This window comes from Protomyctophum parallelum, assembly GCF_964188405.1.
Source record: "Protomyctophum parallelum genome assembly, chromosome: 9".
Lineage (NCBI taxonomy): Eukaryota > Metazoa > Chordata > Actinopteri > Myctophiformes > Myctophidae > Protomyctophum > Protomyctophum parallelum.
The window spans coordinates 30,069,638-30,085,428 of NC_139706.1; the positions used below are offsets into that span (position 1 = coordinate 30,069,638).

Genomic DNA, 15,791 nt, shown 5'->3' on the forward strand with positions numbered 1-15,791 from the left:
CCACCTGATTTAAAATGGTGGCTGAATCCGCAGAGAGGGGTTCAGTTCCCCAAGCCCCTAGGGAGGCTCTCCAACGTTGAAGCGCTCGGCCAGTAAGAGCGGGGACTGCAGGCAGACCCGTGGATTTATGACAAGGAAACCCTGTGCATCTGGGCTATAACGTTTGCACTTCCGCATTTTGTACTCCAAATGTATTCTAGACCGTTCTTCCGGGTGCTTCAAAACGCCACTGAGCAACTTCCACTGAAATTAATAGCAGGAGGGCGGGGCTGTCGCTCCGATTCGGCCTCTATCCTTTTATTCAGCTACCTGTATATTATATATGGACGCACACGGCTGCCATCTTGCCAGCAAGGTGCTAACTAGGTGCAACTTCCCATTGAAAGCCCATTCATCCAAACCAAAAAGTCCTATCTAATTGTATTAAACAACGTCAAACTCACCAACATTGCACTTCTAAACTACAACACTTTGAAAATAAATCACCTGCAATGAATTTCTTGACAGGAAGTAGCTCATAACATCTACGGTGGATTTTTATGAAAAAACACAGATAGAAAGACGATAATTCAAGCTTTTCGTACAGCTGCAATATTGGTGATTTTGACGTCTAATACAATTAGATAAGACTTCTGTTTGGATGAATGGGCTTTCAATGGGAAGTTGCACCTAGGCAGCAGTGGCACCTTGCTGGCAAGATGGCAGCCGTTTGCATATCGTCAATTGAGCAGCTGAGGAAGAGAGCTGCTGGGGCCCTTCATGGAAGGGTGTAGCGGCAGCCCATGATGGTACCTCAAGTTGCTGGTTTTTTAGCCTTTCGCCTGTGTTATTTTGATGCCTACTTTTTGGGCAGTCCATCACTGTGGATATTCTTGCACTGCCTGGTTGGTGTTTGGAGACTTTGGGTAAATAAAATACCAACTAAATGCATTCTTGGACATGCATTCTTGGAGCCTTTATAGATTGTATTATGTCTGTCATGATTTTATGGATATGTGATACATATGTATCATGTATCTATGTGGTATGTGGCATACAATTGAAGTTATGTTGTTCATGTAATGTCTTTATCTTGTGCTCTGCTCTGGGGGGTTTGTAGCCTTGGAAACCCAGGCGTTTTTTATTGGGGTTTGTGACCTCAGATTGTGTATGTTGCACAGGTAATCTGTAATATCACATGAGCAGAGCCTCACCGCCAAACTAAATGTAATATCATTGCAATAAATGGTAAATGGTTAATCCTTAGCTGAAGTGTCTCAATGAACAATGGATCATTATCGGGGACGCTCTGGAACCTGTTTTAGGACAATAGGGGGTCCTTGGACACTGCATGGCTTACTGAGAGCCATGCCCCTCTTGTGTTAAACCCAAATTACACTTCAAATCCGTTATTTTAGGTGAGTGACAGAGTTGTAAGACTATATTTATTTTATATAGTGCCTTTATTTTTCGCTTTAGCTACAATGTATTTGTTCATGCATCCACACACTGGAGAAAACCATGCAAGGCTCCATGTGGGGATACTGATTGGGCCTTCCTTGTGTCTTTAAAATACATTTTAAACATTTGTCTCTGTGGTTTTCACTATTATGATTCAGACCCGGGTGAGGGTATATTTAAGGTTATTGAACTACAGTAGTAGTAGTACTGGTAGGACTGCTTGATGTTTGTTTGATTTAATTCACAACAAATAACCTCCACACTTGAACAGGGAATGCTCTCTAATGTAATTAATACACTAGGTTGTTTTAAACAAGTTTGGATACAGAATGGCAATGGGATTTACTACATGCAACTCAATACAGTCTGTATTCACATGTACCACTCATCGTAATATTATAGTATATACAGATTGAATGGTGATAATCATTTTAATTGTGAATAATGCTATGCTTAATGATTACAATGATGCTAACTGCTATTAACTTTGACTCACATGATCTAGGTTGATGGATATAGTGTCTTAGACAGTTACACGCTACCTTAGACCCAAGGGAGACATGCTTCTCTTTGCTCCTATCCAGTATATTATGTACCAGAAACTGAACTGCTTCCTGTGGCTCCTGTATTAAAGATGAGATTGATTCTGACAAAGTGTGGGTGTGTGTGTGTGTGCACGCAATAGACAGAGAGTTGTAGTAGAGAAAGAATACATTGATTGATTGATCGATGTTTTTATTGACAAAAATGCTTTTACATGAACATGTGTCAAAAGGATGAAACAAAAAAGCTTGAGAGCTTATTTCCATTGTGGTGGAAATCTGCAGATGGGTGTGTAAACTGAGTGTCATGTATTTACACCATAATGGGCTGTCCTCGAATCTTTTAATGTAATATGCCGCCTGTGCCTTATTATGTTTCTTTATTGGAAATTAATTGAGGGCGAGTGCATGCATCCACCTGGGTGACGGCAGAGCGCTGGCGCTTTGGCATGGGGGTTCGGATCAACATATAGGCCTATGGAATGAATTCTGTACTGGCCATATATGGAGTGTGTCGTCTGTCTACAGGGTTTGATGAGGTCAGATCAACATATGGAATGTCAGAACAGGTCAGCTCCACATATGGAGATCTTAAGGGTTTGTGGTCAAATAGTTGCTGGCCGGCTCCATATGCAGATCTAGGTGATGATCCAGTCTTCTCCATGTATGGCTATCCAGGGTTAGTTGAGGTCAGTGTTGTGATCTTCATATATGGAGATGGCCATATATGGTGGCGTGACGTGTCACGAGGCGTGATGTCATGAGGCGTGACCCAGTAGCCCGACCAACCAACTGACAGGAGATGCAGGTTTTCATAGTAATTGCGACCTACACTCGCAATAATACAAATTATAAACCTTAGCTGTTGTCTGGGAATGTAACCCAAATATATTAATCTAAAGTAGAAATATAGGCCTATACGAAAACAAGTAATTTGACTGCAGGCGTACTTGTTTGGGAGTTATAACTTATACCGTATGCTAATATAGGTAATGCAATAGGGTAGGCTGTTAATATTGCTTAATTGCCATGGCAACCTATACATATATGATGAAAACATACTGTAACGACCCTGCAAAAGACCCGGCCGTAATTGCTCCTCCAAGGGAGCTAGAAGTTACGTTACAATAATATACAACCATAATCTCTGTTCGGAATAACGACATGTTTTGTAGCTACATTTAAATTATGACAGTTCTGAACACTTCAGTCTAGATATTCTAATTACTTGCGGGCGTTCGCCAAAGGTAATGCGTAGCATTGTCCATAACGATGATGATGAAAAAGGCTTACACAGCCTATGAATATTTGAAGGGATGGGTTGGTGACTTGTGCATTCCTATTGGTTTAGTGGGAACGTGATGACACGGAGGAGTTGGACTCACACTTTATAAAGCGTCTCTGTCCGCGGCGATGAGCTACTGTTAAAACAAGTCTGTTGCTGTCACTTCAAACTCTGCAGCTCAAGCGTTGGAAACCGCGAACCACCTCGAGATTACGGTCAATATGAGTGAGGTAGGACATTTTGATTTTACACCAGAGAAATCATTGGAATTGGCGTAATTACGCACGAGTAGGATACGAGTGCAAATACCCACAGGCAGCTACTGTAAGTAGAAGTAAAAGTGGAACAGTTCCCGCCTCGTTCCATTACCCACGGTTTTCTGACAAATATCGTGATTTGTCCCTGTGCTTATTGACACCGAAGAGGCAGTGAGAATACTGTATTTAGGTTTGTGAGTTGGATGTTGCACAGCTGCAGTGTCTTGTAAGTAATAAGCTACCGAGTAGTACCGAATCCGAGCGGACATGTGGGAACTGCGCGTTGAACTCCTTCGATCCATATGGCAATAATTTCTTCCTGTCTTTCTTTTTTAATCTAATTAAACGTATTTATTTCTTTGAGAAATGCCTTAATTATCCTTAAGTTGACCTGTCTTTTGTTTTAATTGTTGTAGTTTAATGCGTGATTCCTAAAGTCTGGTGAGGTTTGCGTGAAAAGATGACGTGATTCCACACTTACAAAAAATGCATGGAACTATAGCCTAGTGTACAAATCAACATGGAAATGGTATGCCTTTAGCCTGCTATTTTTCAAGGCAGTCAGTGTGTCCTTTTATCACACGAAGGAGAGGTGCTTGAAGGTCAGTAGACCGAAAGCTTGCAAATAAATCTATTGATTGTGGCTAGATTTGAGTGTGCAGTGCTTCCCTTAATTTTTTCGTCATTATCTACTTTTGTGACTCCACCACCTCACTTACGTTTTTTCAGCGATGAGATTTATCACGTGCAGGTTGCAGGATATAAGAAACTTTCCCCCATCCTATTAAACATATGCAGCTTTCATTTTCAAAGTAGCTTCATCAGATGTTGGGAGAATAGTAGACACATGCTAATGCTATACTGTATTTATTAGATAGACACATTATGATTGAATTGTATAGGTAGTATTTATAGGCTACTACACATTGTAGACTAATGCTGACGATACCACCATGTGTGAGCTTCTTATAATTCAATATATATAGAGAAAGCTGTGACTCCAAGGCATCAGCCTACTAACATCACTGGGGGTTAGAGCATGGAATGGAAAACTGCTGTTAGGTTTTCCCACAGCTCACTGGCCCCTGATCCCCCAACCCCCCCCCCCCCCCCCCCCCCCACACACACACACACGCGCACACGCGCACACGCGCACACACACACACACACACACACACACACACACACACACACACACACACACACACACACACACACACACACACACACACACACACACACACACACACACACACACACACACACACACACACACACACACACCACACAGATGTTTGGGCTCCATTCATCTGAACGTGTTTGGAGGGGGATATTAATAGCCAGAGAATTAGAATATGATTATTACTTCCAGCACTGTCGGCACAGTCTCTAAAGTTAATGACTTGAGTGTCCACATTGCTCTATTGAGGTCGCTGGTGTGGCAATGTCATTCACAAGTTAAATAAATAGACAGGCTAAACAACTTGTGATATTCCCTTACAACATGCTTGATGGTGACAAAGTTATGAAACTGGCCATTTATATTAAACATATCGGTTCCAACTAAATTATAAATATCAACTATCAAGCCAGCCACATATTAAAAGTTAAAACATTATTCATTATCATAGGTAATGGCAAAGATTTTATGTTTCATTAAATCAAATTCCCACGTGACTAAGCCACTTATATACTGTATGCATTCAGTTCTTGCACATCCATTACATGTGGACATTCAAAGGTCTCTAACGGATTATTACAAGTATACCTGGGGTCAATTCACTAGACATTCAATAAATTCCAATTATATACTACTATTTAGTATTTTTTTTATATGTTTTATTTAGCGGCTTTCACCTTTATTTTATATTTTTTATAGAGGGACAGACAGTAGGCTGACAGGAAGTGGGGAGAGAGATGGGGGAAGACATGCAGTAAGGGCCGTCGGGATTGGGAGTCACACTGCAAAGGTGCCTGGACCGCTGAGCCATGGCCCAGGCCTACTATTTAGTATTTGATCTAAGAAAATAATTGAAGAATGAATACCCCCGCATGCATGTGTACACACACACACACACACACACACACAGGTTGTTTAGTGCACCCATCACTAATGCAGAGATGAAAACAGGATTTCGTTCATGTGTGCTTTTAGTGAGACACATTGTCCGTTAGATACTTTGCAAGCAAGCCACTTGGAATGTACTTCACTACATATTTTACACTATAAAATGCTACTGGTGTCAGTACACAGTTGCTCATAGCAGCATCTGTGAGATTTCATTCAGTTGGACAATTGTGTGTGCGTGCGTGCGTGCGTGCCTGCGTACGTGTGTTTGTGTGTGTGTCTGTGTGCTTGCAGTTGTTGCACTTACTGTGTCTAACTGCATGCATTAGCTGCATTTTCTGTGCCAATGTTTGCTTTGCATTGATGTGTCCACGTGTGCGCGTGTGTAGCCTTTACTCTGCCAGCGTCAATGACCATCACACAGTTACAGTACAAACATAACGTCGCTGTTGAGTGGAAATCTGTCCAAAACGGCATGTTACTTTTCCAAAAATGGAAAAAGGAAGCTGTGTTCCAATGGATCCAATGTAGTTATAATTTAGTCACACGCTCTTGGTATAGGACTTTTCATTGGTTTAATAGCGAATAGCAAAAATAACAAATCTGCAAGCTCGTCACAACACGTCACGGTGCGACACATTGTGAGCTTGTAGATCAGCTATTTTTGCTACCTTTGAGTGACACTGTAGTAGGTGAATGATGAGGCAGTGCATTAACTGCATTTATTAGCGAAAAACCCAATAAAGTTGAAATATGGACTAAGTTATAGCACACGCTTTTTGCCCGACTGTCCAACCAAAGGAGTTGTGTGTGTGTGTGTGTGTGTGTGTGTGTGTGTGTGTGTGTGTGTGTGTGTGTCTGTGTGTGCGTGCGTGCGTGTAGGGCATGGGCGGATTAAAGTGAAATATAGGCCATGTGCACAAAATCTCAACACCAGCATCCCCCCCCCTCCCCCCCAAACACCACTACAAATCCAAAAAACGCAGCAGGGTGCAGTCTCTGGTTGCTGCTGGCTTGCTGTGACTAGCGAGTGGAGTGGACAAAACGCTTTACATTGAATAAATAATCGCAGATGAACATCACACGGATTACGCTGACTGACACAAACACATTGGAACAATTCAGGAGCACTTTATTGGTGTGTTAATCTGACGTTAGTAGATTATGTTTTCTTCTTGGACATGCGTTTGTGGCACAGTGGCAGGTTATTTAATATGGGATTTTGACAGCTTTATGAAGGGTAATGTATGGCCCCACCCCCAAAAATGGCTGTGTGCATGCACGGCATGGTCGGGAGTTACAGCTACAAGTTACAGCTGTTGAATAATTAAACACCTGTCCTCTGTCTGGTGGAAAGACACCTGAGCCTTTTGTTGAATGACAAGCAAAGTAAAGATACCCCCCCCCCCCCCCCCCCCCCCCCCCCCCTGCTGATGATGTTCAATCAGAGGGACGGTTGTGACACCACTCCCCGATAATGGTCAGAAGAGGAGGTGGTGGATGATGGAATTCAGAATGCTTTTCTTCTGCGTAGCTGATTTGCTTTGTCAGGCCCAGTGCACAGCGGAGTTGCTCTCAATCAAAGTCATGCTTCCTCCCCTGCGACTCTCCCCACATCCATCCCTCCCCCCATAACCATTCCAAGCTTGACATGAAGCTAGTAATTGAAGCAGAGAAACCTAGCATGTTCTGGATGAATGCGTCTCCCGCAGTGGTCAGCACTGCGGCCTTCCATCCCTCCTTAATCTCTCTCTCTATCTCTCTCGCTCTTGCTCTTGCTTTCTACAGTCAATGGTCTGCACTTGCTTCCCAGAACACGTACATTGCTCCGAGCTATAACTTTGACACAGTTTCAGCCTGCCCATACTATGTCTTAGAACCTTATACATTATTTTCTCTTCTATGGCAAATTAATTGAGCCAGCGATATCAGAGATTAGACATTAAACCGAACAACCTGAGTTGCTAAAGCTTTTGGCTTCTTCAAAGTCCAAAGGAGGACTTTGTGAGTTGACAAGTGCAATTAAAAACACAAGTAGAATTATCTCCTATTATTTTTTTGTTAAAGTTCAAGAATTCTCAGACATGTTTTGGAAAATCTACAAGCTATAAATATTTATTTTGTAAGAATTTTTTGGGGGGCCTTTTAAGGCTTTATTGATAGGACAGTAAGCCAACAGGAAATGGGGAGAGCGGTGAGGACACGCAGCAAAGGCCACTGGGATCGGGATTCGAACTCGCGACTCACTGCCAGGCCACACCATAGCCCAGGCGCCATAGCCCATTTTGCGTTTATATTTGACCAATATTAAAGTAGTTTGCATAGAAAACTACAAAGGTGCAGTTTCAGGAAATTTGCGTTGGTCTGTTATAGTGCCACCATGAGGCTGATCAGTGTTATTATTTTCATCGGACTGTGAACCTCTTTACCAAATAGGCCTATAGCAACTGTACCCTTACACTACACAGACAACTGTTCAAGGTTCGATTATTTATTTGACAGCCCTAGTGTCCCAGGATTCAAACCTGCATCCACCACTTTAATTCTCACTGTATAAAACGTTGTATAGTTTATCACTATTTGACAGTGCCTTGGCATTCTACTGTAGGACTTTAAGACTAAATCTCAGCTTTCTGATGATGGATATTTTCCAGTGATGGCACTGGCAGCCTTTACCCAAACAATTGGCACAATCAATCATACTATGGTCATTGGTCATGGTGCCCTGTGCAACCTATCACTCGCACGGTACCTGTGGGATCTGCTGCTACACTACTGTCTTGGGACTTCTGGATATCATCCACTTTTTTCTTTGCCTGCAAGCAAGCACCCTGTTGTGAATGTGTGTAGTGTGTATGAATGGGAGACAGGGCATTATGGGAAAATCATACTCTATACTCCTGCTTAGGACGGTGGTTCTCAAGGTGGCGTGCAGGGACCCCCATGGGTCCTTGAGGGGGTTCCAGTGGGTCCCCATCAAAATTTGTTTAACCACGTTAACCCGGCATAGGCTATTTGAAAATATCAGATCTACAAGCTCACTACGTGTCGTCGATGCGACACATGTAGAAATGCTATTTTCAAAAGGGCAACAATGGCCAAAGGAATCTTGTATAAATGTGGAATATGTTTTGGTCCTTGACATAATTGTATTATTTTTAAGACTCACAATACCATAGACTTATGTGGATCATGTCACCATCGTTTGATGGAGCACAAATTAAGCATTATACGTTAGCTTGAAAGTCAGCCGTTATCGTCTGTGTGTTACTCCATCTTGCTACAGAGAATGACTCATGACTTATTCAAGATTGAAGACTCCAGATGTGATATGACTGAGATTCATTAGATCAAATGGAGTATGTACTGTAGATATTTTTAGATCATATTGATCTTCCCCCAGCATCCCCCATTTACATCCCCATGCTCTGGACTAATTAACATCAAAGAGGTGATTGTACTCATTGCATCTGGAGGCACTCTCCTCATCCTGTCGTCCCTTCACAATAAAGTGTGTTCCCTTTACCTACCAATGCCGCACATTTTACCCAGGTTATTAACAGGAAATAGGTGTAACCTAACATTGTGGGAGAGAGCAAGGCAGCGAGTGAGCGAGAGAGAGGGCCAAGGGTGGCGGGGGGGTTGACTGACGCCTGGCGGACAGTCAGAGCTCGGAGACCCCCCTGAGGGTGGAGGGCCATTTCAATTGAAACTAGTGAAACATAGCAAAGGCCTCGCGTGTGTGTGTGTCGTGTCAGCCCATTATGGAACCTAATTAATGAGACCGTAAGAATGCAGTCCAGATTGACTGCTATGTACCATGCATTGTTTCATGGCACTCAGAAGGTCTCAGGGTGGCTTTGTGAGCTTCAGGGTGAGAGACGTATTGTATTGGTACCTAGAAAAAGCGGTTGGCTTTAGCCATTGTCTTAACATCTGCAGACTTCTCAATTGGATACATCCTTCACAGCGGTTTTGATGTATACTTTTCACTGGAAGTGGTATAATTAATTATGTTACTGCAGAGACGGGGCCCTAGTTTTTTTTATCTGAACTATAGGTGTGGAGAGGACATTCAACAGTTTTGATCCAGTTTTGTTCCATTGAACAACATTAATTTGAATTCGTTCTCATTATTAGCCCAAGATGGGGAAATGGTTCACAGGATGCTTTTTACCAGCTGCTATATCCAGTCTCTATCCTTCTTTATACTCTATGGAAAACCATAGAGTATAAAGAAGGATAGAGACTGAACCGGAGCAATAGCCCGCCCCCCCCCCCCCCCGCTATTCATGTCAGTGGGAGTTGCTCAGTGGCGTTTTGAAGCACCCGGAAGAATCGTCTACTTCCGCATTTGACCACCAAAGTTTGGTGGTCAAATGCAGAAGTGCAACAGAGCGCTCAATGTTAAAGCCCAGCTGCACGGGGTTTCCCTGTCATGAATCCACGGGTCCGCCTGCAGTCCCTCCTCTTACCACTAGGGCCGAGCGCCTCAACGTTGGAGAGCCTCACTGGGGCCTTGTGATGTTATCATTGGCTGATGTATGTGCACACCACAAATATGTCCGGAAGGAAACGAACGACTCAGAACACAATAGTTCCGTCTTAGAGAATTTTGGTTCCTACCTAAACTACTGCGCTTGTTTTTTTTCTTCCTTTTTCCTTCTCAATTCTCTTTTTTCATTGCACGTTTAAACTTTGAATGTTTTAAATGTAATCAAGTCAAGTTCATGACTGCAGCAGCAACGGGTTTAATACCACGGATTCAAAAGGCAGTCATTTAATCTTCAAGGCTGTATCTAAGGTTACAAATCTACATTTTGTGCTCGGCCAAATGCCATAGATAAGCTCATCCTGGGTTTTACAGATTTGTAAGCCCACAAACAGAGACTGGTGGTCTGTATTTAAGCAGCTTTCAGACAATAGTCTTCTATGACTGGATTAGGGGACGGCTCTGGATTAGGATTTAATGTGTTGTAGCCTCAACCATTGTGAGACGGACACTTGTTTGCTGTATTTAACTGGCAGATAAGCTACATGCGCCAGGGGTTAAAAAAGGTTAATGGTGCCCAGGGGTTACAAAGGCTTAACCTTTTTTTTATACATCCCAATGCCATTGGGTCACAATGCAACCTCAGCCAAATGAATCCTCACTCCCTGGCACTAAGCAGTACAATCCCCCTCTGTTGTGTTATATGTGGATTGTCTTCAATAATGGAGGTATTCTTACTCTGACAGATGTGTATCTAACAGAACATTAGTAGTTTAGTCATGGTGTGTAAAAGCGATAGGCTGTCACCAACTCACCATACTGTAGATCATAATACGTACAGCTGTTGGGTATAGTAAATGATGTATCATAATAGAAACATCCCAAATGCCACAATCTGTCCTTTTAAAGTGGTGTTCATCCACTTTTGATATAACATCCGCATGTAATAATTTAAAAATGTAGAGGATTTTGTACTAAATTAGTCTTGTAGGCAAATCTCCTAAAATGCAAAGTGAAACATGGGCCAGAGGTTGAGTGGCCATCTTGAAATCGGAAGGTTTCCGGTTCGATCCCTGGGTTCTCCTGGCTGTGTGTCGAAACTTGTCCTGACCTTGACCACAACACTGAAACCTATAACTGCTCCCAATGAGCAAGTTGGTGCAAAGTACAGCTAGTCCGCCATCACATCAGTGTGTCACTGTGAATGTGAAATAGGGCAGCAACTGTTGATTATTTTGACTTTTTCAAGTGTTTTTGAAAATGTATTATTATTATTATTAGTACTAGTCCTTACCCGTTCTGAATATATCAACACCAAATTATGTTCGCCAGAGAAATCTTTCCATACCCGTTCTATATGAAAAGCAAATCATCTGGCGGAGTCAGGTTAATATAAGGAAGTGTAGGCTACAGACAGACAGAATGACTGACGGACATTTTTCATTGAATTAATAGATGGATTATAATAATAATTATTATTTATTTATTGCGAATCGATTAATTGTCTGTGTTGTATTTTACAATGGTGTCATGCAAAAATGTGACACTTTCCTAAAATAGGAATTGATTATTTATCTATTATTTTATGAAATTATTGATTTGTTTTTATTTTATTAGAAAGGCATTGCAAAGTGCTTTGAAGTGGCAGATAGACTTGAAAGGTGCTTTAGAAATGCAGTCTGTTAACCATCACATTTCAAATGAGTTTTCATTTATCTTCAGCTGCATTTTAAAAGAAAGCAGAATCCATTCAAATGTATAATCTCATTTTGAAATAAACACTTTAATTTATTTTTACCGAATCCTATTTGCAATCTTGTGCTATTAACTGAACTCATTTGTTCTCGTGTTTGATTCATATCAAGTCGACTCTTATCTCACAGTAAACAAACACTTCATCACCCACTGTGATCTCTATCAACTTGCAATGAAGACATGAACCTCAATTTGCTGCAATCATTGGACGGTAAATCACTCTACTTAGCGCAGAGTGCATACTGAACTTAATGCACCCTGGGTGACTAAATCGCTGGTGTGAAAACAAATTGTTTACTATCGTGCTTCTAATAAATTCACCGGCTTTGTACATGGCTCTGTGATGGGCTTCTGTTGTTTGCATCTGCAATATTCAGGGCATGCAACCAAAGATAAAATGCATCAATAAAAATAGATTGACTTAGTTAAGTAAGTTGCTTTGGATGACTCAATGAGTGATGAGTGCAATGCAAGGCACTGCATGGCAGCAACAGCAGTCGTTTAATCCAATGTCCCATGGATGAATTTCTATCGGCTTCCAGTCATTATGTTTTCTTCTATTCTATTTATTTTTCTATTGTCAGGATGTTGTGGAATTTAAAATAAAAAGAGAGCAAATTTAAAATCATGACATTTTAGAAAGGATTTTCTCTTGTGAAGTTATGTTTAAGATCCCAACCGTGAAATGTAGTAATATATGGTCGTTTGATCATCTCTGTCGTTAAAAAAAAGCTGTTCCATGTCTTGATTGTCTTCTCTCTGTGATCACCACAGGCATGTAGATCAATGCACATTTCAGCAATGTCAGCAATATTGCAGTTCTCTGCTATGCATAAGGTGTGGCCAGTGTGTACATTGTCTAATTACGTAAGCACATAAAACGTTTACTGGGGTCCTCCAAGGGCACACACCCTTTTTGTCCCTCTACACCATATATGTCAAACTCAAGGCCCGGGGGCCAAATCAGGCCCGTGAATGAATTATATTTGGTCCGCGGGATGATATTTAATTAGTATTAGAACTGGCCCTCAGGTATATTGCACGGACCACCATAATACTCCAGAGTTGGTTACGGCCAGTGGACTAGGTCAACAAGGTGACAAGTGACACAGACAGTTGTGTACAGTTGGCTAGCTGTCTCCATGCCCTACACTGTGCTGATAGATCTGATCTGACAGATCAGAGTCACAAAGCTATTAGCCTATATTATTGACATATTCTCTACTCCCATTAGCTGCACTTACTGTATGTGCTAATTTCTACACCAGCTCAAATGATATTGGAGCTCTATTGCACGGAAAAAGAAGAAGGTTCTGCTGACGTAATTATAAACTAGTTTGAGTGATACATTTAAGCAAACACACTCACACAGTAATGGCCAGAGAATAGAGGCAGCCAGTTCTGTGCCAGACCATGGGGCTGTGCTGTGCCACAGATTAACATCAATCATCATCTCATAGTAAGAATCTGTCATCCAGAATTAATTTGGGACTCAACCTGTTTCCCCAAGGGACATTAGATCCCACTCATCCCTCTCCTTAAATCTTTGCGAGTACAAACATCTTCTAAATCCCACTACACCTTCAGAATAAAATAAAAATATTTTCATAAATGTCCGGGAGGAGAGATTCTCGTCTCTATCTCTCTGTTACCCCAAGCAGCTTGCTGTAGCGTACATTTAGCAAGTTTGTCCTATGGTCAATGGCTTTCTCAGTTATCCTGTGATCCTTCCGCTTTTGACTGCCAGGATTAATTAATCTATTCATCGCGTTGGTAACTTGGTGGATTTATGAGTAGAATGTTTATAGTTTTACATTTTATGAGTGAATAATGAAAAGTCTGAACCAGGACCTTAAATTATAATGTCCAGACCACCAGAAAATGTAAACCATTAATAGTTATAAGAATATAGGACTTTAAGATTGAGACCGAAGAACCATTATAAAAACCCATGCAGTACTGTCACTTTAAGACACTGCTTTAGGAGGAAATCAGATGAATGAAAATGGAGTAATATCTTTTACCTTTTGAGTGAAATGCTCTTTCGAAAGATCCTTTTGTATCCATGGAAGTAAAAACCCTTAAAATAGTAATCTTGAAGACAGACACAAGGAAGAGGAAACTTAATATAAGTTTTTAGAATTTTAGTTAAGATTTACAAGAAATGTGTTGCAATTCGGAAGTACAGTTACTTATTAATTTACATAAATAATCCAATTGTCTGAGGGATTACGAATTATTCTTCATCGTTTTATGGATGGAGAGTTTGTTTGATATTAGTTCATTGGTTGGAAATAGTTCATGTCCGCGCTGTCACATGACAAAGTCTGAGGTGGCAATGGCTGGCGAGCTCTCTTTAGTCCGGAGAAGTGATGATGATGGTGTAGCGACGTCGTCGTCACAAGATGGGAAGTTGTTGTCCCGTTAGATGCGTTGCCCTGGCAACGTGTGGATCTGACTTTTTTAGGCTTTTACCTATTCCCTAACATTCAGCTCTGAAAAACATTGCCTACAGTATTACAAGTTGCTGGCTGGGGACAGAGACGGGGTGAATCTGGCGACATAAATGATAATATAGGGCTGTGAAATATGAACTGGATGGAACAATGTGACATGAGTCACATGACATTAAGTAGGGATGGGATGAAAACATATTGTAGTCACAAACATGGGGCAAAACAACAAAACAGGGGCTAGGTCAAAGTTAAAGATGATTGGGGCCTCTCTGACCTGACAAACAGGATATGGAGAACTGTCCAACTTGACATGATGTGTAAACAACATCAATTTGATCCATCACGCGTATTGCCAAGTTTTTTCCCTTTCTCAACAATTATTTTGAAGAGCCAAATATCCGTAGCCGGATGTTACGATGATGTAATGTTGTGTGTGGTGTCTTGACCGGTTGTTGTTCTCTAGCTCGGTGCAGAAAAAACCTGATTGCGAGTATCACAGAGCCTGCTGTCGGCCGTTGAATAACCTTGTTTTCACCAGAAACTACATTAATTGCGTCGATTTGGAGATACAGGCCATTGAAAGCAGCACATAGAGTGCATTGGTCCAAGTCTAATCCGTGTTTGGTATTTCAATAATTGGGTCTTATCAATATAGTCTGTGTGTTAATTGCACATTACATGAACGAACATTATAATGAAATAAAATTATATGGCAAATTCTTGTCATGGACACATTTTGTCCACGCACACATTGATGTGCGTACATGGCTACATGCATCCTTTATTGTACACACAACCAAGAGAAACCACGTGAAAACAGTAGATGAAGTTTAATACTACACAGTAAATTGTCCATTTGTACACTCTCTCAGAGTTAAAAAAACACTAAGGATCTTAGAGCACAACACGTGTGACGTGTCCAAAAAGCTGGGAACATACAGTATCCGGAACGCAACTCAGCAGTGCAAGCGTTTTACAGCCTCCACTTTACCACTATCAGCCCTCTTCACACATGAGGGCCACTGCAATACCTCTCCTCGATTGGACCCAACCACACGTTGGCCACCTCTCTTGTTCCAGAACAAGGGACTGCCATGCAGCCCTGTGTTCATTCACCGTCCATTAATTATCTGTGGCCTACTTCTGCTTCTTTAAATTCTTAATGGCCACTGGAGGCAGCATGAATTTCTCTTGGACCACTCACGCAGCTTAATGGCCTTAAAATAGACCCACGGTGCTGTTGGTTAATTTACTTCAGCAACCATTTAACGTCAGATCTTCACCTCCATGATTTGACTTTGACTGTTAGTAATAGTATGGTTAATAAATAAAGAAAAAATAATGGTCTAAAAGGTTATTTCTGGAACCAAAAATGGTTCTTCTAAATGGTGCATTTATATAGCACCTTTATCCAAGGTGCTTTACAGAGATTGTGCATACATTCACCCATTCACACACATGCCGGAGGAAACCATGCAAGGCACCAACTTGCACAT

General features: G+C 41.5%; 1 protein-coding gene across 1 annotated transcript in view; it reads left to right on the top strand.

The window, feature by feature from the left end:
* The first annotated feature begins 3,353 nt into the window (after positions 1 to 3,353).
* The window catches only part of pcp4b (Purkinje cell protein 4b), a 41,301-nt gene continuing 28,863 nt past the window's right edge, over positions 3,354 to 15,791 (top strand). Inside the window, exon 1 of the mRNA XM_083773093.1 lies at positions 3,354 to 3,497. Coding sequence (XP_083629219.1) covers positions 3,489 to 3,497 — 9 coding nt within the window. The 5' untranslated portion in view covers positions 3,354 to 3,488. The remainder of the gene's footprint in view (positions 3,498 to 15,791) is intronic.